This window comes from Amblyomma americanum, chromosome 4 (assembly GCF_052857255.1).
Source record: "Amblyomma americanum isolate KBUSLIRL-KWMA chromosome 4, ASM5285725v1, whole genome shotgun sequence".
Classification (NCBI taxonomy): Eukaryota; Metazoa; Arthropoda; class Arachnida; order Ixodida; family Ixodidae; genus Amblyomma; species Amblyomma americanum.
Genome location: NC_135500.1, coordinates 110,717,202 through 110,740,799, shown reverse-complemented (window position 1 = coordinate 110,740,799; position 23,598 = coordinate 110,717,202). Strand labels below are relative to the sequence as shown.

Genomic DNA, 23,598 nt, shown 5'->3' with positions numbered 1-23,598 from the left:
CGTCTTACAGGCTGACCTTGACAAAATTTGTGACTGGCGCTTGAAGTGGGGCATGGCACTGAATGTATCTAAGTGTTTCCATGTGCAATTTACAAACAAAAAAAAGAAAATTTTAGGATCGTATTTTCTAAACCATGACACTATCCAAACTATAGATAAGGTTAAGTATCTTGGTGTTATACTCACAGCATCCCTAGATTGGATAGCCCACATTGGCATGATAACTGCCAAAGCTTCTAGTCTTCTGTATTTTTTCCAACGGAATTTCAAAAGCTCTCCCCAGGTACTAAAAGAAACAAATGTCAGGCCAGTATTAGAATACGCTTGTGTAGCATGGGACCCTTTCTTTCACGGTACACTCATTCACAAGTTAGAAAGGGTACAGAAACGTGCTGCAAGGTTTGTGACTGGGAATTATAATTTTCATATAAAGAGCTCAGAACTTCGCAACCGTATTGGGTGGAAGACTTTGGCAACCCCCGGTCTATGTTATGTATTTTTTTTTTAGTCTACTTATAGTATTGTTGTTACCCTGCCGACATGTTTCCCAATATCTTCTTTGCATGTGTTATTGTATGTAGCTATATCCTCCCTACAATAATGCCTCATGGGCGCTGTAGGTACTTGCAATAAATAAATAAATAACTTCTGCTCATTAATTTCTTCAAGGCCAAAAGGCATAACAGAAGATGTAGATTTAGCATGTTTCGTCTTCACATTTGCTGGCCGTTTCAGGGACCGCAAGAAGAAGCGCTTTGTGCGCGACGAGGACCCCAAGAAGAAGAAGATCCGAACGGAGAGTGGTGCCTGGATTCCAGCGTCATACAAGTCGGACGTGTATCCTTTGTTCCCCATTTGCCACCTTTACCGTGCAGCTGTGGGTACGCTGCTTAACGAAGGGGCCACATTGGTGTCACTCAGAAAGCCTTTCAACTCGAGCTAGGTTTCCATGCTCCTCTGTCCACTCAATATAGTACAGTCAGACCTCGTTGTTGCGAACGGGTAAAAAATCATGAAATGGTTCGATACAGCCCAAATTCATAATATAAAATTTTTGCCAAAAACTCGCGCAAGAGAAATGCTATTTAAGCAGCGAATGGATGGCAACTGGGAGAGACAGTTTCTGAAGTTTTGAGCACTGTTCCGTAGCCACTTCTGGCAATTGCGGAGGTCGCTAAAACAGACTGCCATACTTCGGTTAGGGTGGCTTTCCCACACAGCACTGCCAGCATGAGGCAGCAGTGGGTCAAACGTCAACTAGGGTTGATGTTTACAGTAGTGCAGCATTACAGTAGTGTCGAATGGAAAAATGGGACGCCAGAACGACAGCTACCGCCGTTTTCAACACCCCCATAACAGTTGATAGGGTGGCTACAACCAGCCATCATGCTGGCTCTGGGCCACTATCAATGGGTGCAGGAGGCACAAGAGGGCTGCCTGGCTACCAGATGTTCATGTTGTAATATCTTCCAACTGTGGCGCTGTTGTCTAGTGCAAAATAAAGCGTGAGCCATGGCTCGTGTCTTGCCTCACCACCACCAATCATTGTGTAGTGATGTAAAGCCTGTCACCTGCCATCCAAGCAGGATGCTTGGTTCGATATATCCGTTTTATAGCAAAATGCATTCTATATATAAAATAAGAATTGCATGCATTTGTTAAATATATTTAGGGGCAGTTTGATATAGCCAGTAATTCGTAATATCCGTGTTCGTTATCTCGAGATGTGACCGTACTATTGATTTGAAGGCTGTCAAAGGCTTGGCTGAGTGTTCAGTAGCGCTTGGTTGTTGACACAGTCAAAACACTACCGCCTCAGAAGCCTTTGGAATGCTCTTGTGGCACAGAGTAAAGTTTAGCCTGCATTGTCCTTGTATGCAATGCACCTGTGGTGGGCCACAAACTAGCCCGCTGAATTGTGTTGGCATGCTTTGCGGAAGTTACAGTTGCCTGCTGTTCCACCCTGTGTGGTGCTTATAGCATCGCAGTGATTGTGACAGAGAAGAAAAAGAAAGCTCTCTTTCAACTGCAAAGTGTGCGGAAAGGAGAGAAAAAGCCCTGACCCAGTGCACTAGCTACAAGCAGTGGAGGAAGAAGACCCAGATGGATGCTCGCGAGCAGGAAAGCGAAGGTGACGACGATGACGAGGAGGGAGGCAGTGGTGGTGGCAGCCTTGGGAAGCACAAGATGTCGGCCTGTGGTGAGTGCACCATTGCGTTGCAGTCGCGATGAATGCTCCTTGTGTCATCTCACCGCAGTGGAGATGCGGAAGATTGCTGCACTGGGTTAATTTTGTTTGTAGCTTTTGATAAGCTTGTGCTCGCAGACAGCCAATTCATGTGGTGAAGTGGCAGCTCAGTAATGTGAAATGACACAGGTTTGAATAGTAGACACAAATGACAGCTTTTTTGGCTGCAGAGATTTTACAAGATATGGAGCTTCATGTCGCATCTCTGTGAGTGAGTATATGAGGCCACTGGTTCTTTTGTAGTGGGGGCAGGGACATGTTGGTACTTAAGGTACCATCAAGTAACCAGGCAACGGTGTTTCCTTCTCAGCAAATCTAGCGGAGCATTTTGGCACCCCTTAGGCTCTGAATTTGTGTAAGGTAAGGAGAATCCTCGTCCTTGCCTTTCCAGGCATTGGTATTTAGGGGTGCCATAAAGGCTCTACTATATGGCTGGGAAGAAAATACTATTGCCTGGCGACTTTTTGCAGAGACTGTACACCTGCAGAACAGGGCCTGCATAATAAAATGATCCTGAAACTAATGTCATTCCATTTTTGTACTCGTGTACTGTGTGATGTCGGTGCACATTAAAGGACCCCAGATAGTCAAAATTTCCTACGTTGACTCTCATAGCCCGAGTCAGTTTGGGGCGTTAAACCCCCATAAACCAAACCAATGCCATGGTTCGCATTGACTCTTCGTTATTGGTTCGAATCCAGTGATGGCCGGTTCATGTCATCGTTTCAGACAATGGCTGAGGGCGGAAATACAAAAATGGTATGGAATCTGTTTCAGAATTGTTATAATTGTTACAATACTGTAGAATCTTAAAGGTGTACTCCGCGCTCGTCACGTGTTGTTTGCCGTTTGTACGGTGAAGCATACTCACATGCGACGCCACGCGCGAGAAAACTCCAGCGCTACTGTTTTGGACACTGAAAGAAGCCGAGGAGAACCATACCATTGTGGAGCAGTTCTGCTTCCGCCACTCCCGATAGCATGTACAAATTAAAGCGTTTGATGGAACTGCAAGAAATCGCCGTTGTCACACAATTTTCATCTTAAAAGGAGATAACTGCCCTGGTACCCACACTGCGAACTGATTTTATTGTAAGTTTTCCAGCACACATTTAAGGGGAAAACTCAAGTGTGTGCTGGATAACTCAAGTGTACACAGCCAGTGTGCACTTGTCACGTGTACACTCTCAAGTGTACACTGTCAAGTGACTGTCAAGTGTACACTTGGGAAACAGCAAGGTTGTATTTCACAGCATCTTGTTCAGAAACAAGGGCTCTACTTTGCCAAAGCATTGTAGCACCTGCAAACTCTGTTGGCCACAGCTGAATGGCGGGAACCGTTTGGACAGCCTATGTAGCACATCCCATGCGTTGCATCAGTGTGGAAATCAAAGGCAAGGCATTTAACTGCATCAGCCATGCTCGACATATCTTTTCCCTCAGATGTGCTGGTGATTAAATCAATTGTCAGTGTTGCGCAAGTCCCATATCCTGTCATATGTCTTCTTTTCACGCAACGTTACCATGAACAATTTAGGTACACTAAAGATACCATAAGATGCCAAGTTAAAGCAGACGACCTAATCACTGCAGGACACAACTCTGCACAGGTGCATCTAAGTCATTTTAAGCAAATTCTTAGTAACATATGTTAATATCCTAGTATATTCACTGAGTCCTGCACATGAATGTGCTATAATATTACGCGTCAAAAATACATGTCTACCTTCACCGTCTGACATATATAATTGAAGTGAAAAAAAAAAAAGTCAGCGAGAGCACCAAGTGTGGGACAACGCTCGGTGAATGCAAGACATCACTTCACTAAATGCCCTGCATGTTTAACTCCCTCACTTCATTCCTCGCATGGCAGTGTTAACGTGACTAGAAATTGAACCACTTTTTAGCTGCGCAAATAACAAGACAGTTCAGTTCCGTTGTTTTCAGGAAATTAACCAGAAACGTTTTAATTCAGTCCACTATTCTGCAAATACCACCAACAGCAGCTCTGCACAGGATTCAAGTTTCTATGTCATAACTACACGCGTAAATAAATCTTTGTTCACTCAGCACTCTGTATGCAAGGTTAGCCGGGTTTTTTCATCAGCACAAATTCATTTATAAACTTGCTCTTAAAGTGCTCCAGCGTAGCCCTATAGTGAGCATGCACCCACGCATGGCACTTGGTCATCGCCATGGCGTTGCTTTGTGGTACAAAGATAATTAAAACCGTGGACTAGTGTAGCAGCGACGGGGCACCCCTCGGAAGCGCCCACCTACAGGGCAATCCAGGCTGTTCGCTGTCAAGGCGTGTGAGCAATTTAATAATGCAACACCGTTCGCTCCCAGCAAGAAAACCTTGCTGGCTGTAGTTCTTGCAATCAAACAAAAATTATTCGCGCACAAAAAGACCAAGGCCGCCAGTGCCACTGTCGCTGTTCTAGTTCGCTGTGGGCAGTTTGAAGGCACAAGCAGCCCACAGCAGCTGCGTAGCAGTGGCGGTGAGCACGACGGGATGCGTGATATAGATGGAAGGCAGGGGCCCTCATCGGGCAGCAGTGTGATGGGCAGGGAACACTGCGGTCCCCCTACGTGGCCTTCGCGGAGGGTTCCTTGGGGGGCGGCATGAGCGTGAAACCAGGCCACGGGACGGCACCGCGCGCCACGAGCGGCCCGGCTCCCCTTGGGTGCTCCCCTCTGGTGCACAGCGGCGGCGACAGAGGGGGCGACGGTGTCTGCTGGTAGAAGCCCGGGGGGCCGCCCAGCAGCTGGTTCTTGGGCATCAGCGTGTTCCACTTGAGCGTCAGCCTGCGTGCACGCCAGTGACTGAGAATGGCAACGGGGGCCTTGGCATATATATGGTACACCTTGGGATCGTGGGTTGGCCTTTGCTGTAGCGCGGAAGACGCCGAAACAGATCGCAAAAGGTTGGGGTTAGCAGCTAGAGTTAGCGTCCGTACTATAGCGTACACACTGGCGCGACCGAGCAAGACAGCCTGCCATCGGCAGTGGTGCTGACCGTGAGCTTAGTGCTGGGAGGGTCAATATGTATTTTGAAGAGGCCGAAACTTTGTTCAAATTGAGCGGAGTTCTAACTGAAAGGAACTGGCTCACGACTGGAATGCGAGATGATGTACTGTGTTGCACGAGTAATCGCATGGAAGACGAGTCAGCACGTGCTGAGCCTTTTCTTGCCATACCGCTCAGCACTGTGGACCATTGTTAGGATCTGTGCAGACCTCCATTGCGCGTTGCACAGCTTCGGTGCCGCTTGACCACTGTTTCTTCGTTGCCGCCAGAATAAACAAGTCTGCCACAGCGACAGGTGCGCAGGGTATAGGGAGCGTAGAGGCAAACGCCATGGTGTATGGTTTGGACAAGCGAGAAAGCGGTTAGCACAGTGTTATTTTTAATTTAAAAGCATTTACGGAGTACAGTAATCTGCTGTGAGCCTGGTGCTACCAGGCGCTCCCTGGGATTGGTAGCGCCGGGCGCAAAAAATCAGTCCAGAGAACAATATGGCGGTGCCCAGGTTGGGAAGGTCTAGCTCCATTGTAGACAATGGTGACAGAGCAGCGGCCATAGTAAACGCATAGGTAAAATCCTTTCGTGGCAGCATGGTCCGTAAGGTGCTGTATTCACCAAGCCATTTCTTATGACTAACCAAGTGGTGGTCCCTTTCATGCTCCAAGTGGAAATTACATATATGCGCCAGTCACCTCACTATGATGGTTAAAAGCAAACTCAAGGCAGAGGAGGTGAGAGATGTACCGTGTGACTCTTTTAACCTTTACAGAGTTTTATTCTAAGAACAGTCCACCGGCCAAACCTTTAGCTGGCGTGTGTGACGGCCACTTTTTCCGTGCTCCTACTCTTTACGACGAAGCAAACTTGCGGAAAGCTCCGCGGTGGCTCAGTGCTTATGGTGCTCGGCTACTGACCCGAAAGATGCGGGTTCAATCCCGGCCGCGGTGGTCACATTTTGATGGAGGCAAAATTCTAGAGGCCCGTGTCCTGTGCGATGTCAGTGCACATTATTGAACCCCAAGTGGTCGAAATTTCCTGAGCCCTTCACTACAGTGTCTCTCATAGCCCGAGTCACTTTGGGACGTTAAACCCCATAAACAATAAGCCATCTATATTAAGCTAGGCACAGGCTTGTGAGCCTGTGCTTAGATTGCATATTTTCGCAAACTGCTCCGTCATAAGCTGCAAGGAGCACGGAAAACGTGGCCGCCACGCATGTTAGCTAAAGATTTCACTGACTGTACATTATGTGTTATGGAGGGCAAAAGTAATAGCCCCCCCCCTCCAAGTTCCGACCGATGCCATTCTGCATGGAGGCGCCACCTGACAAATCGCTAATGGTTGCAAGACGGGCGCAGTGGGCCTGCTTCAACACCAGAAGTGTTTTGTCAGGTGGCGCCCCTACGCAAAGTGGTATCGGTCGGAACTTGGATGGGGGAGGGTCGGTTACTTTTGCTGCGATAATATGTGATAGAGCTCAGCTAAAAGACGACTAATTAACTAAAATTATGTAACGAACTTTCTCATTTTTGGTTTTAGGGCGCTACATTATATAAGGCAAGGCATTCTCAGAAAGTAAGGGCTTAAGCTGGTAGCCTTTTAATATTTACCTTGTCACGTGCAGCAGACATGACGCCGCCGCTTGTGGTGTCACCTACGCCCATTTCAATTTTGCCATTTAGCCATGGTGCTGCAGATTGCCAGTGTAGCAGCTTTTAATGAGATGCTACGGCCCCAAAGTCTCATGACTCAATTCCGCCGTCTTGCACGCATCTAACAGCAGTGACATGCGATCGTGCTAAGACAAGGACATAGTGTGCTAAACAACAGCCTGTGTCCAGAGTTTCTTACTCATTGCAGTTTCATGCTTCGGCCAAAATGAGAGACACTTATTGGTGCAAAACTTAAATTGTACACATCGTCGTCTCAGCTGCAGCAGCCACAAGAAATGAATGGAGCTTACTAGAAAATTCCTTAACGTCGTCGCTGAGCGCTGCCGGTAGACACAGAAGGTGGCGCCTACATCTCCTGTCTTGCAAAAATTGTATAAATGTATGCATAGATGCGTGGATTTCAATGTGCTTCGAATCTAATTGAATTAGTGATTGCAGCACAGACCTCTAGAGCGTACTATTTATTCGTGTACCGTAGGTGCCCACAAACAGCATTCTTGCCTTGGCAGTGGTGCACCATTATACAGTCGATAAAAAGATTTTTTTTAATCACACCTTATGTGGCATTAACCGCGCATGTCATCTCTTGTCGTGATGTGAGGTGGCTCTTTTCCTTGTAACGAAGATTGAGTGTGATGTGTGCATGCTGTTACGTGTAGAGTGCGCTGCTGATCGTATCCTTGTACTGTACGTGCAGACCGGCTGGGCAAGCGTCACAGCGGCCCGGCACGCCAGAAGGCTCCCAAGAAGCACTTCCGCCGCGAGCTCAAGACCAAGGAGGAGATCCTCAAGGCTAGGAAGAAAAAGGCCCGGCTCAACTACCATGTCAAGAAGAAGCACATGGAGAGGGCCGCCAAGAAGCGCAAGGGCTGAAGGGGGAGGGGCGAAGGGCGGATGTACAAAAGAGACTCTTGTTATCGCAAACTCCATGGTTTCTTTGTGTGGTCCCTTTAATCATTTTTTTAATCCAGAACCCGCGTATCAAGAGAAAGGAGTGGTGGTGGGCGCGGTTAAAATTAGTGGCGCTGTCCTGCTGGTCCTAGACATGACTGACACTGCATGGGCCAATCCTGAGAACAATTCGTGGTCATTTTGCCATGTGTTTATTCTTGGCAGGGCACGAGCTTGGGGAGCATAGGCTGTATATGTTTTCAGGTTCTTTTTGATTATAGCGGTGCCCAACGCCTTGGAACGACAGAACGGGACAGCATATATGGATTAGTGCGCTCTAGGTAATTTATCACAGCACAGTTTTGCAGCGACAGGTGTGTATGGCACGTTCGGTGATATCCTATCAGCGACTGCGTCCCCATTCTCACATTTCCTTTCACGCTGGACAGACACCCTGCACTTGACGCATGCCTATGACTAATTGGCTCAGTCCCGGCCACTGCTGCCGCATTTAGATGGAGGCAAAATGCAAATAGCGCCCGTGTGCTGTCAGCGCATATTAAAAGAACTCCAGATGCTCAAAATTACCAGGAGCCCTCCACTACAGTGTCCCTCATATCCCGTGTCGCTTCGGGACTTTACACCCCACAATTTATTTAACAGCCCCTACTGGCATTCAAATTGCCACGAAGGTAGACGTCCGGTGAACTTCTATAGTTTCACTTTCCACTGTCTGTGACATCAGAGGTCGGTACACAGAAACGTCATAAGTCCTGTGTGCTCATAAACAGTGATGCTTTCGTTGCTCCATCTGTTGCGAGCGCACGTGGCTTGTGACAGTTTTGTGCACGACGTCACTTGTGGAAAGCGAAACTTTATGAGAAAAATAACGCCATAACAATGTAACATAGGCATATATTTTCTCCACTGTATGTGTTTAAGTCTCGAATCTGAGATATCGCGGGTGTTCAGTCCTTGTATATGGACTTAATTTGTTTCTTAACCCAGCGGCGCACTGCTCTGTCAGTTTTGTTAAAGCTTCTGTTATCGTTTTTGCTAAAGTTTCATCTTTGAGATGGTATTTAATTTTTACAAGTACCAACTACTTTTAGGCTTTCTTGTCATTGAACCTATAGTAGGATACAACTTAAAAAAACAGCAGTTAACACTGGGCCACGGTCCGCGGCATACTGTATTACTCCGCTAGTCAGTCACAAAAGTGAACGAAATCAGCTTTTTAATATTTGACTTTATTAAACAAGCCAGGTATCAAAATTCTAGAGCTTATAACTTTTTTCTCATGGTTAGCTTCTTGTTTAGGTGACGAGAAGTTTTAACAACGGCCTACATTTTTGTCGTAGAGGAACTCTGTGCGCCGGTCCTGATGTAGGTGGAGCTTCACTGCAGACTTAAGTTGTATCCGACTATAGTGTGGAGCTGACCAGGTCGTGGTCGCTAAACCCCATTGGGAATCCAATACAATCGCAAAAGAAAGCTCCAGTGAGCTGTGTCCAGCCGCACATGGTTGAGTCCCAAAAGTGGTTGAACTGGTCGCTTCCTTTCTGCATGTTATGCTGCACGGCGAATGGAAAGGCACTGCCGTTTCGCAATTGGTTGGTGCCTTCTTCGGTGTGCACATTAATGTCACGCATGCAGAAGCGGCTTTTTCGCTCAATGTGTTGAGGGCGGTTGGCCAATGTGGTTCCGTTTTAACTATGAATTTGGTGGACAAGCGCATTTTTTCGACTATCAGAAGACTGCATCATAAAATCAATATATATATCTGCAGAACCGTCCGCGGGACGCTTGCTATTTATGGTGGTTTCTTATGGCAGTCTCAGGTACTCGGTACGGGCGCTTGGCAAACATTAAAGGCACCGTTTCACTGTGTGCATCGGAATATTAGATTATCTCCATCAATATTTTCATAATGGTATCTTAAAGTATTCCACAGTTGTCCCACAATTAAAAGTGATGTCCGAAAGAGCTGTATTTTTTTTTTTGCCGGAAAAATTGGGCTTAGCGTGGTTTTCCTCATTAAAGTTTTTTGCTTTGTGGGAATTAAGTGGTGTTTCAAGTTCTGGTCTACAGCCAAAGAAAAGCGGCCGTGTATTCACCAGGCAGTCTTCCTTTGTCAGTGAGCAGCATTGTGCAATTCCCAGGCCTGATCCCATTGCCCACCCTCTTCACCTTTCTGCGATATATTTCGCTTCGTTCGAGCTAAGTCGATCGCGGCCTCCTTACATGCCGCCATCGAAGCGCATTTCTGTTTGGTGTCGCTCCACTCCGGCTCGAATGACGCCTTTTTCTGTGCTGCTAGCCCTCGCCCGGTTCCAGTACGGCCTCGCCGCTGTTGTCATTGGGGGATGTCTTCAAACTAGCTGTCTACTGGACACAGCTAAACCTTTTCGCTGGATCCTTTCCTCCGGGTCAATGACAGTACATTTTCTTCCTTTGTCCGCGAACTTCGGTGAGCTTCTTGATACTTTGCGCTTTAATTTACTCGTCATCATGCGATTAATCTGACGCACGGCCGTAAAAAAGTGGCTTTCGAAAATGAACGCGGCATGGACGACGCGCCGACTTGAAAATGGAAACAGGCATTATTATTATTATTAATCCTGGACCGGCGGTGGCTCAGTGGTTAGAGCGCTCGGCTACTGATTCGGAGTACCCGGGTTCGAACTCGACCACGGCGGCCGCGTTTCGATAGAGGCGAAACGCAAAAGGCGTCCGTGTGCTGTGCGATGTCAGAGCACACGTTAAAGATCCCCAGGTGGTCGAAATTATTCCGGAGACCTCCACTACGGCACCTCTTTCTTCCTTTAATCTTTCGCTCTCACCTTTATCCCTTCCCTTACAGCGTGGTTCGGGTGTCCAACGAGATATATCCCAGGTGAAAATTTGCTGCTGGTTTTCTGCTGGGATCCTACTGGTTCCAGTAGTACTGGTTTATTAGCACATTCCCAGCAGCTACTGGAACCAGCATCTGATGGAACCAGTAGGTGCTGGGGCCATTAGGTTCCATACAGCACCGAAACATTACATTTAATTCTGTGTAGATAAATCATTCATGCAATATATCCTTTAATTTTCGAAATTTTCTGAAACTTTAAAACAAATTGTAACTTCCTAAACGTTAAGCATGCACAAAAAAAGAACGAGCAAAAAACGCTCGAAACCAACGGTAACTGGTAAACTTACCCTGCAGGGCCATGCAAATCTACCCATAGTAGGAACACAAGTACAGCTTTAAACCCCACTTGAAAAGCAGCTATAGCAACAGCCCTATAATATACATACAACTTCCAAGTGTAACTCGTACTCACATTCTAATACCATGTGGCCTGCCTCATGCTTATATACCCCTCAAGATGGGTCTCCCACAGGTGTTAGTGGGGAATGGTTAATAAACAAAGCTCTCTCATTAAATTTTGACACTATTTATTCATTTTTAGCGCTCACAGTTGAATAGATTTAGCTGCAAAATTCTGTTAGCTGAAGGATATTGCTACCATGCAAACAAAGGAAAAAGGCCTCATTAGTGAAACCAACAGAAAACCAGTTAGCACCTTGCTGGAACCAGTACAGCCAGCAGTAAACCAGTAAGCACCCTGCTGGAACCAGTACAACCAGCAGAAAACCATTACAAACACCCTGCTGGAACCAGTACAACCAGCAGAAAACCAGTAAGCACCTTGCTGGAACCAGTACAACCAGCAGTAAACCAGCAAGCACCCTGCTGGAACCAGTACAACCAGCAGAAAACCATTACAAACACCCTGCTGGAACCAGTACAACCAGCAGAAAACCAGTAAGCACCCTGCTGGAACCAGTACAACCAGCAGGAAACCTGCTGGTTACAGCCGAACCAGTACAAACCAGTAGGTTCCCATCAACAAATTTTCACCTGGGATATGAGACAGTTACTGCGCCATTTCCTTTCCTCAAAAACTAATTTTGCACAAACCACAATTTTTGAACAAATTTTGAACCCGCCGCGGTGGCTCAGTGGTTAGGGCGCTCGCCTACTGATCCGGAGTTCCCGGGTTCGAACCCGACCTCGGCGGCTGCGTTTTTATGGAGGAAAAACGCTAAGGCGCCCGTGTGCTGTGCGATGTCAGTGCACGTTAAGATCCCCAGGTGGTCGAAATTATTCCGGAGCCCTCCACTACGGAACCTATTATCCTTTCTTCTTTCACTCCCTCCTTTATCCCTTCCCTTACGGCGCGGTTCAGGTGTCCAACGATATATGAGACAGATATTGCGCCATTTCCTTTCCCCAAAAAACCAATTATTAACAAATTTTGAACAAACCCGCCGCGGTGGCTCAGTGCATGGTTACGGCATTCGACTACTGATCCGGAGTTCCCGGGCTCGAGCCCGACCGCATCGGCTGCGTTTTTATGGAGGAAAAATGCTAAGGCACCCGTGTGCTGTGCGATGTCAGTGCACGTTAAAGATCCCCAGGCGGTCGAAATCATTCCGGAGCCCTCCACTACGGCACCCCTTTATACCTGTATCCCTTCCCTTACGGCGCGGTTCAGACAGCTACTGCGTCATTTCCTTTCCCAAAAAAACAATTAATATAATTATTATAAACCACAAACCACCCGCCGCGGTGGCTCAGTGATTAGGGCGCTCGGCTACTGATCCGGAGTTCCTGGCTTCGAACCCGACCGCGGCGACTGCGTTTTTATGGAGGCAAAACGCTAAGACGCCCGTGTGCTGTGCGATGTCAGTGCACGTTAAAGATCCCCAGCTGGTCGAAATTATTCCGGAGCCCTCTACTATGGCACCTCTTCCTTTCTTCTTTCACTCCCTCCTTAATCCCTTCCCTTACGGCGCAGTTCAGGTGTCCAATGATATATGAGACAGATACTGCCCCATTTCCTTTCCCCAAAACCAACCAACCACACAAACCAAATACATGCGTGCTGGTCGTGCGTCGGGCTCACAAATATAATATCCAGCCATATACGGGAACGTCAAATTTTACTGTGGAGGCCCACCAGCATGGTCAAACGGAACCCCGTTCATATTTTCTGTTGGCAAAAACGAATTCCATAAGAGTAGATCTAGTGGAAGATGTTTCTTGACTGTCCTCAGGAACACGTCCCATAAATGGACACCTTCCCAACAGTGCAAAAAGACCTGGTCTATATGATCTCCGGTTGTTTGCAAATGAGGCAGTCTTACCCCCAAGGAAGAAACATTTGCTTTGCCTCAAGAACCATTTTCACAGGTAAAGTCCTAGTGTGTAGTTTAAAGAAGAAAGTCTTGATTCCCGGCGGCACCATAATTTTCTTTACCCTTTTTAATACGTTGCTGGCTAGGAAAACCTTTGGAAAACCTAGCATTTAAAAACCTGACGCTCGGGACTATCTCCTTGAAAATTGGAGGACTTTAAGCTTCGCCTCTAAGAATGGAACGCGACAGCGTGTTGCACCACTGCCAGGGAGTCCACGGAACGTCATCGCCCGTTCGGCGCGACGCCTTGCCCGTTAGACAAATCGCTCTGCCACGTACGGTGAAACGGACGTGCGGAGCGGCAAACCACGTAGAAGCGCTGCCAGGAGCCTTATTGCCGAAACGCGCGGGACTCAAGTTGCAGTCGTAGTTCGTCGGCGCATCGTTCTCAACAATCCCGATGCCACGAACGTCAGCACAGCTTCCGCGCCGAACGAACGGGCAGCAAGCCGCAAGCTTCGTGGTGGACGCGCTTTGGATGTGCGCTGCGTTGTTCGCCGCTCACCGCGTGATTCCTGCTTCCCCGCACGGCCCCACTGCGCCCGAACGAGACGAGCGGGAGGCGCTGCCGTCGCGCGCTATCTGTTGGGACAGTGGCGTACATTGCGAGGAGGAGGAGGGATTTTTCGCTCACGGCCAACGCCGCCGACGCCAACAACACCGGCTTTTCTGCGACACGGAGCCCTTAGAGCTGTCGCGTTAAAAATAATAATAATAATAATAATTGGTTTTTTGGGGAAAGGAAATGGCGCAGTATCTGTCTCATATATCGTTGGACACCTGAACCGCGCCGTAAGGGAAGGGATAAGAGAGGGAGTGAAAGAAGAAAGGAAGAATTAGGTGCCGTAGTGGAGGGCTCCGGAATAATTTCGACCACCTGGGGATCTTTAACGTGCACTGACATCGCACAGCACACGGGCGCCTTAGCGTTTTTCCTCCATAAAAACGCAGCCGCCGCGGTCGGGTTCGAGCCCAGGAACTCCGGATCAGTAGTCGAGCGCCCTAACCACTGAGCCACCGCGGCGGGTCCGCGTTAAAACCCCAAAAATGACACCTGGTATGCACTCAGTAAATAAATTGGTTTTGGGGAAAGAAAATGGCGCAGTATCTGTCTCACACATCGGCGGACACGTGAACCGCGCCGTAAGGGAAGGGATAAAGGAGTGAAAGAAGAAAGGAACAAAGAGATGCCGTAGTGGAGGGCTCCGGAATAATTTCGACCACCTGGGGCTCTTTAACGTGCACTGACATCGCACAGCCCACGGGCGCCTTAGCGTTTCGCCTACATCGAAACGCAGCCGCCGCGGTCGGGTTCGATCCCTGGAACTCCGGATCAGTAGCCGAGCGCCCTAACCACTGAGCCACCGCGGTGGGTTGCACTCAGTAGCAATCACAAAGTCTGGCAAGGCCCGCCCAATTGGCCTTATCCTTGGCACATTGTGCGCAGAAATGGTAACCTTGCACGTCATGGAAAAACAAGAACCTTGCAAGTTGTCTCACAAATAAATGTCTCATCCCAAGCCCCGCAATTCCTTAATTCGTCTAAACAAGTTGGTATTCATGCACCTCTCCCAAGGAGAGACCGACACACATACAAAAAAAAAAGCGGTGCAACTTTTGTACATTAAGTCACGAGCAATGCATGACTTGCATCACGTATCAAAGCTTACTGATGAAAAACAGACACACAGTGGCTCTAGCAAATGTGGAAAGTTTCCACTTTTCTGACCACACGGCCATCCTTGCACTATCGGCACACTGATTTCAGGAATATACGAGGGGGTACCCAAAAGAAACTGAACTTATTTTTGTTTGAACTTATTTATTCACATTTTAAGCATATAGACCTTCCCCTTCAAAGTACTCTCCAGTTGCACTAATACACTCGTCTAACCTTTCATTCCATTTTTCAAAGCATTGTTTAAATTATTCTTTTGTTATGCTTCACAAGGCCTCCATCGTTTTTTTCTTCACCTCAGCAACGTCAGCAAAACGCTTTCTTTTCATTATTCTTTTTTATTCTAGGAAACAAATAGAAATGGCTGTAGTCATTAGCTCTGGTTAAACCTGAAGTGCCGCGATAACTACAGCTGGCCGAGTGGAACTCCCTCAGTCGAATTGCGAAGTCAGTCTTTCGCCACTGCGACCGCGGCGGCTGCGTTTTTATGGAGGAAAAACGCTAAGGCGCCCGTGTGCTGTGCGATGTCAGTGCACGTTAAAGATCCCCAGGTGGTCGAAATTATTCCGGAGACCTCCACTACGGAACCTTTTCCTTCCTCTCTTCTTTCACTCCCTCCTTTATTCCTTCCCTTACTGCGCGGTTCAGGTGTCCAACGATATATGAGACAGATACTGCGCCATTTCATTTCCCCAAAAACCAATTATTATTATTATTATTTCGCTGGGCGTTCCTTCTTCACCTTCGTCCCTGGACGTGGATTCACTCTATACCCTCCTCTCCTCTCTAATCCTTCCCCATTCCGTTTCGCCGGCGTGCCGCGCCGCCGGCAGCTGCCACGGTGGCCACGGCGCCGCTACGCTGAAGGCTGGAAATGCTAGCGTAATCTAGGCGCGCGGCGCGCACACCAGCTGCATGCTCTGACGTCACTCCGCGCATACGCACAACTGACGAGGCGGGCGGCGTCTGCTCCGCCGTCGGAGCAGCGGCGATGCGCGCGGCGCGCACACCAGCTGCGGGCTATGACGTCACTACGCGCATGCGCACAGCTGGCGGGATTCTTCCGCCGGCTGTCGAGGCGGTCGGACGTGCGTTCGGCGAGCTCCGTCGACATCGGGGACGAAGTCGTGCTCAGGAGCCTGAGGACGACCCAAACTGGCTGGAATCAGCGTCGGAAGAGAACCGGAAGGCTAGGAACCCCAATAACCAACAAGGTGGGCCGATTTTCCTGAATTATAGGGCCGAGAAGGCCCCAATGGGAAGGAGACCGGGCTAAGCCTAACGAGGCTTAGCCAAGACAAAGGAGAGGCCTAGGCCTAACGGCCGACGCCCGAGCCCTCCCAGTGCCATGGAGGTGGTTGAGGGAAGAGAGATAGACCCGGAGGAGCTAAAAGCCCCAGGGCAATGGTTTAGGACAAGAAAGAATGGAAGACTAATTCCGGAAAAGGAAATAGCCGACGACCCCGTGGTCGAGACAAAAGCTAAGGACAGGACGGCCGCAAGGCAGGAGGGAAGAAGACTGGCTGCGAAATCGGTGGAGAAACAAATAACGAGAATTCCGCAAGATTTCGACAAAATAATCATGCGTCCCAGAGGTGGGATCGAGAAGCTACTTGTGCACGGAGGAGCGTTTCTGGCGAACGCCATCGCCGAAGCGGCCGCGGTCGGAGAAGGCAGCAGAGAAGACATAATCACCTTCAACAGGAAACAGCAGTCCATCATGATAGCCACCGGAGATGGACATAGAAGAGAGAAATACGCGTCGCTAACAGAGCTGAAGATAGGCGACGTAGAGACAACGCTGAACGCGTACCTGACCCCGCCGGAAAACTGCGGGAAGGGAGTGATCTACGACGCCCCAGACTTCTGGACGGAGGAAGAAATTTTCGAAAGACTAGAGCAACACGGAGCCAAGAACCCACCCATACTGGGAGTGAGAAGATTAGGGAAAGAATCCAAGGCCGTCCTAATCCTGTTCGAAAGCAACAGGGTGCCATGGCACGTGTACCTATCCCCAACGCCGACGAGGTGCGTCCTCTACAAGAAAAGGTACGAAGTCTGCTACACATGCGGACGACTGGGACACCGACAGGACGTCTGCCCGAACCCAGAAAACAAGAAGTGCAGAAGCTGCGGAGAAGAGAACCCAGCAGAAGGCCACAAATGCAAGACCAAATGCCAACTATGCGCAAAGGAACACCCACTAGGAGACCGAAGATGCAAGGAAATATACAGAACACCGTACGAGATCAAGAAGAAGATCTGGGAAAAAAGGCAGGAAGAAGAGACCCGCAGGAAGGACCAGAAGCCTACAGGAAGACCGGATCGCCGAGACGACAGCTTCCCCAGATTGGGGGAAGGCGAGGCAAGGAACCGGCAGCCCCCAGGAAAACCGGGAGCCCCCAAAGGACAGGGAGGACTCGGGGAACAAAGAAGGGCGAGATCCAGATCACGGTCCAGGGACCCGGAGAGATCGAGGCCCAGGGACCCAAAGGACCCCTGGGGAAAAGGACGCAGCGACCGGAGCAGAGAGCCGAGCAAGGAGCCGAAAACAGTAAGCTTTGCAGGAGGGGCCTCCCAGGCTAAAGATGATAACGACAGGGAGATAGAAAAACTTAACAGAGGGGCCTCCCAGGCTAAAGATGACAAAGACAGAGAGATAGAAAAACTTAAAAAACAGGTAGAGGAGCTACAGAGACTCCTGAAAAAGCACATAGAGGGGAGCGCAAAAGCAGCTCCACTAGAGATGAAACAAGCAGAACAGCCCAAAACAGGTACAAAGCAGACCGGACCTCTTACGCAGAAACCCCAGGCGACAGGGCAGGTAACGGAGGAGGCGGAAGAAGCAAGGAGACCCCCACTCAAACGCAAAGGGGACGAGGAGGTAGATATATGGGAAACGCTCAGGAAAGAGAGCGAAGCGAATAGGCTAGCAATCTCCACCCTACAAGCCGAGATGAGGGCATTCATGATGCAGATAACGCAGGCAATAGGACAGCTGCAGTCTGAAGTCCAGGCTCAGAGAACAGAATTACAAAGCCAGAGAGCGGAGCTGATAGCCCACGCGGAGCAACATAAACGAACGGAGGAAGCAATAGCACGAATCCAACATGGATAGAAAGGCCAAAAACAAGACCCTCATTTGGCAGTGGAACTGCCGAGGCTTCCGAAGCAAGCGAGCGGTATTGCAACAATATATCGATACATTAGAGGAAAAGCCCCTGGCCATAGCCCTGCAAGAAACTGGTAAGCGGCTAAATCTACCAGGGTATCAAGCATTCCACAGTGATAGAGGGGAGAAATCTCACGTCACCACATACGTTAAAAGGAACATAGCAACAATTGAGCATGAGCTAAACACGGCAGAGGCAGAAGTCGTCCTAGTAGAGATGATAACGGGCAAAAAGAATGAACCAAGCCTGTTCCTACTAAACGTGCACTCGAGACCGAAGCAGCAAAAAGTCAGGTTCAGGGCAATATTTCGGAAAGCAATGAAAGTGGCAAACATTAGCCCACTGATCATAGTAGGGGACTTCAACGCCCATCACGAGGAGTGGGGATACAGTACGAGGGACACGAAGGGACGACACCTATGGGAGGACATACAGGAGTTAGGCCTAACCCTGCAAACAGATCCGGGGTGCCCAACTAGGAGAGGGAATAGCGTCATGGCGGACACCACACCTGACCTCACGCTAACCAAAAACGTTAGGGCAGCCACTTGGATGAACACAGGAACGGACCTAGGAAGTGACCACCTCATTATCGCCACGACGGTACGCACGGGCATCAAAGATAAAGCGGGTAGACTGCCCAAAATCACGGAATGGGACAAATTCAGGGCCCAAAGGGACCAGCAAAATTGGGGAACCATCCAAAACATAGAGGAATGGACAGAAACCCTTAAGAAGCACGTGTCGGAAGCGACCGTAACTTTGAAGGGGCAATATGTTCTAGAACTAGCAGACAACAAACTGCTGCACATGTGGGAGGCCAAAAATGGACTCGAACGCAGATGGAAGAAGCAGAGATGGAATAGGAACCTCAGGAGAAGAATAGCAAGACTAAATCGGGACATAGAAAAATATGCACGACAGTTGTGTGAGCAAAACTGGTGCAGCAGGTGCGACGAGATGGAAAGGGGTATGAGCTTAACAAAGACCTGGAACCTATTAAGGCACCTACTCGACCCTACCAACTCTAAAACGCAGGCGAGCATTAGTCTAGCCAAGACAAAGCACATCTATGAGGGGACGGACGAGGAGTTCGTTAAAGAAATTATACAAACATATATAGGGGACACGAAGAGGGTAGAACTCCCAGAGTACCAGGGTCCCCCGATGGAGCTTTTAGACGGCCCAATAACAGAAGCGGAGGTAAGGGCGGAAATAATTAAGCTAAAGTCAAAATCGGCCCCGGGCCCGGACGGCATCACCAACAAAACCCTGAGGAACCTAGATGATGGCTCGATAACAGCAATCACTGCATATATGCAGAAGGTGTGGGAAACCGGAAAGCTTCCCGCGCAATGGAAAGAGGCGAACATCATACTCATTCCAAAGCCGGGAAAAGCGCCGAAGCTCGAAAACTTAAGACCCATATCCCTCACATCTTGCGTAGGGAAGCTAATGGAACACGTAATTCAGACAAGGCTAACCAGATACATGGAGGACAACGAGCTCTGGCCAAGCGAGATGATTGGCTTCCGCCCGGGGCTGAGTACGCAAGACGTGATGCTGAGGCTGCAGCACGACATAATCGAATCCCAATCCAAAGATGCAAAAGTAATCCTAGGTCTCGACCTCAAAAAGGCGTTCGATAACGTCAAACACGAGGCTATACTAGAGGAACTACATAGTCTAGAGGTAGGTCCGAGAACATATAACTATGTCAAGGACTTCCTAACTGGGAGAACAGCGAGGATCAAATATCAGGACATAGAATCAGGGAACATAGAACTGGGCAGCAGGGGCACCCCCCAAGGGTCGGTACTATCCCCACTCCTCTTCAACATAGCAATGAGAGGGTTACCTAAATTACTTCAAGGCATAGAGGGTCTAAAGTTCAGTATGTATGCAGACGACATCAATGTCTGGATGAACAAAGGAGACGACGGGCAAATAGAAAGGAAACTCCAGAAGGCAGCAGACACTGTGGTAGAGTATGCAGCACAAAGAGGACTGGCATGTTCACCAGAGAAATCTGAGCTTCTGGTATACAACCCAAAAAGAAACAGGCTCAAGCAGGGTGAGGACTTTAAAATCACTGTGGAAGGAAAACTGGTGCCTAAGGTAGATATGATCAGGATTCTGGGCCTATTCATACAAAGTAACGGCTACAATGATGAAACCCTAAAAAGATTGGACAAGTTTGCGACGCAAGTCACGGGCATTTTCAGAAGGATATCGCTTAGAGGTAGAGGCCTCAAAGAGAAGAGCCTAATGAAACTAGTACAGGCATATATAATAAGTAGGATCAGCTACGTGACCCCCTTCCTCAAGATAGGGGCAACAGAAAAAAGGCAGCTTGATGCCATAATCAAGAAAAGCTATAAGAAGGCGCTGGGCTTGCCAATAAGCACCTCAAACGAAAGGCTACTAAATATGGGGCTTCACAACAACTGGAGTGAGATAGCTGAAGCGGTAAGATCAGCGCAGCTAGATAGGCTCAGCAGGACGAGCACCGGCAGAGCTATACTAGAAGCGGTCGACAGGCAAACCGACAGGGGGATGCAAAAGAAACAAGACATTCCAAAATGTGCTAGGGAAAAGATCAGAGTAGACCCATTGCCCAAAAATATGCACCCAGAATTCAACAAGGAAAGAAGGGAAAAGAGGGCAGAAGCCATGGCCAGAGGACTGGACAGTCTAGATAAGAAAGCAGTGGCATACACAGATGCAGCAAGTGGGAAGCTAGGAGCAGCCGTGGCCTCAGTGGTCAACGGAAAGGGGGAACCTGAGATAGCAGCATCCATTCGAAGCCGCAACCCGGAAACGGCGGAAGAAGTCGCAATAGCGCTCGCATGCGTAGGAACGCAGGCCAAAATTATAGCTAGTGACAGCAAAACTGCAGTCTACAATTATGGCAGAGGGAGGATTGCCTTAGAAGCAGCACAAATTCTAAAAAAGAAGGAAATTGGGAGGGACGTACGCATCGTGTGGGTACCAGCTCACGCATCCATCCCTGGAAACGAGGCGGCAAGCACCCTGGCTCGAGACCTCTACTTCCGAGCCAGGGGAGAGCCGCCCGACTGCAAGGACCTGGATGAGAGACTGATCAGCTATGCAGAAATAATAGAGAGCTATAGAAGTCAAAGGCGGATTTTCCCTCCGCCGGACAAAACACTAGGGAATAAAGAAGCTACAACTTGGCGTAGACTACAAGCTGGGAACTTCATAAACCCGGTGTGGGCATCACATGTATTTAGGGAAAAGGAAATAGAGGAAAAATGCAAGAAATGTGAGAATAGGGGGACCCTAGATCACATCATTTGGGAATGTACACACTCCCCAGGGATTAAAGAAGGAATAAATAGCAAGGAAGCCTGGGAAACCCTTCTGCAAAGCGCGGACCCCGCCGTGCAGAAAAAAGTCATTCACCTGGCACTGGAGGCCGCAAGAGACCAAGAACTCTATGCCTGCCTTTAGATGCGAGGCTCCCGGCCCCCACCCCTAGGCCTGCGTGCCAGAGATGGGGAGTAGGGGAGCCTCTTCTCTGGTGGAAATAAAGGTTTTTGGAATGGAATGGAATGGACGCACAGCTGGCGGAGCGGTGGTGCCACTGCTCAGCGCGCAGCCACGCTGACCTCGCGAAGTGGCTGGCGTATACTGTAGCTATCGCTACAAAGTCGCACTTGCAAGGTCAGGTGGATATGGCGGGTGAGGAACAGGGGTCCTACCACTTTGGTTCAAGAACTGTCCTACAGGCAGGGCTGTGTAAGCAGGATTTTTCATGATGGAAAGATCAGTCATCCGACTGCCACAAATCAGGCCACTTCCACCGCACATTGTTGAACAACTTTTTCAACACTTCCAAGTAGAAAGCCTGGTTAACTGACCCTGCGGAAAAAACCCCAAATGACGATTGCTCTCACATTGAAAAAACAAATCAGCATTGTTTACAGGTTTCATTTCACCTGACGAGCAATTGGCTTGACTGTTACTTTGAATAAAGATTTTGTTCAGGAATACTTGAGTTTTCCCCGTACCATCGTCCTTGTACACCGCTTTTAAAAATTCTAGAGTTTCTGTTCCACTTTTCCCGCGCAAAAAGCAGAGTCACCGCCGCACGCTGTTCGCGAAAATCAGCAATAGCAAAAACGACACTCACACAAAACAGTTGTCAGTAGTATAAGCTCCTTCAGCGACGACACTCGGCTTACTGACTCTTCAATGATATTGCTAGCTGTATGCGTTCCCAGCGGCAAAACGCAATACTACAAAAGCTCTGCCCACCAAAAAATAGGCTCGGTTCCTTTGGGTACCCCCTCGCACAGAGCTGTACTGCATGCACGGAGAATTAAGAAAAATATGAGTCTGAAGTGATTCAAACCCACGCCCACTTATGTAGACCAGATGTCTCATTAGCCTACATCACGTAGGTAAGGCGTTTTAACCTTGAGTCTGACGCTTTAGACCACTCGGCCATCCTGACACTCTCGAGTGGCACACTGATTTTAGGAATATGTAGCGCTATGCTGCATGCACGGAACATTAAGAAAAATATGTGTCAGAAGTGGGATTCGAACCCACGCCCACATATGTGGACCAGAAATCTCATTAGCCAACATGACACGTAGGCAAGGCGTTTAACCTTGAGTCTCGCGCCTTAGACCACTCGGCCATCCAGACACCGCGGCACACTGGTTTTAGGAATGTATATCGCCCTACTGCATGCACGGAGCATTAAGAAAAATATGTCAGAAGTGGGATTCGAACCCAAGCCCGCATATGTGGACCAGAAGTTTCTATTAGCCCACGTCACGTGGGCGTCGCGTTTAACCTGTGGTCTGGCGCCTTAGACGACTCGGCCATCCTGTTCTCCTTATTTCCTGACTGGCTTATACAGGACAACCAAACACATGTGACAATGTTAAAAAAACGCCGGTAGGTGCTTCGCATGGCGTGCATCCATTAAAACTTCTTCATATTGCACAGATTATCCAGAACTGGGAGGCGCCAGATTGAGTCTGGGACTAAATTTAGGCCACTCGGCCATTCTGACCCGCTTGATACACTGATTTCAGGAATATATAGTGCCGTACTGCATGCACGGAAAGTCAAGAAAAATGTGTCAAAAGTGCGATTCGAATCCGTCCACATTTGTGGACCAGCAGTCTCTGTTAGCCTATCATAGCGCTGTCGCCTTCCCGAATTTAGGAATACATGTATACAGGATGTTTCATGTAGGCTTATCACCAATTAAAGAAAGCTTTTTGAGTTCGAACGCTTTTTACGATATGCACTGTCGGCGATATAGTGCATCAGATCGAATACAACTCAGACTTAATTGCTAACAAAAAGGCTTGTTAACTCATACTGAATAGTACATTTTTAACTACTACTGCTAATCTCCTTATTGAGAGACTTGTAGGCCACTAATATCCATATCACTTTCTGGAAATTAGAAAATGTTATTCTCGTCGCCGCTGCAGTGCAGGCAAATTTGGGGCCGCACACAGGCGAAAGCGAAACCGCGCGAGCTACGCCTACGAACGCGCGTCACACATCGGCGCACCTGTCACGTGCTCTCTGCCCGCTCACCGCTCCGTCGAGCGTTGCGAAGGGCGCATGCGATATCCGAAACGGTGTGACGCGCGCTAGTAGGCGTGG

At 48.7% G+C, this 23,598-nt stretch overlaps 2 protein-coding genes and 1 non-coding gene across 5 annotated transcripts in view; 1 reads left to right on the top strand and 2 right to left on the bottom strand.

The window, feature by feature from the left end:
• LOC144128209 (ATP-dependent RNA helicase DDX54) overlaps positions 1 to 7,875 on the top strand; it is a 50,450-nt gene extending 42,575 nt beyond the window's left edge. The window contains exons 16-18 of the mRNA XM_077661427.1: positions 736 to 837; positions 2,076 to 2,200; positions 7,646 to 7,875. Of these exons, the coding sequence (XP_077517553.1) occupies positions 736 to 837; positions 2,076 to 2,200; positions 7,646 to 7,821 (403 nt within the window). The 3' untranslated portion in view covers positions 7,822 to 7,875. The remainder of the gene's footprint in view (positions 1 to 735; positions 838 to 2,075; positions 2,201 to 7,645) is intronic.
• The window catches only part of LOC144128210 (E3 ubiquitin-protein ligase RNF19A-like), an 88,742-nt gene continuing 69,896 nt past the window's right edge, over positions 4,753 to 23,598 (bottom strand). For 2 of the 3 annotated variants that reach the window (XM_077661429.1, XM_077661430.1), the window contains exon 9: positions 4,755 to 5,056. In XM_077661429.1, coding sequence (XP_077517555.1) covers positions 4,837 to 5,056 — 220 coding nt within the window. In that variant the 3' untranslated portion in view covers positions 4,755 to 4,836. Of the gene's footprint in view, positions 5,057 to 23,598 lie in introns of all 3 variants that reach the window. The other variant, XM_077661433.1, reaches the window with a different exon arrangement.
• On the bottom strand, positions 22,494 to 22,617 carry TRNAL-CAA (transfer RNA leucine (anticodon CAA)). The gene is made up of 2 exons: positions 22,580 to 22,617; positions 22,494 to 22,539 (listed from the first exon to the last, which is right to left on the bottom strand). It is a non-coding gene; the product is annotated as a tRNA-Leu (tRNA).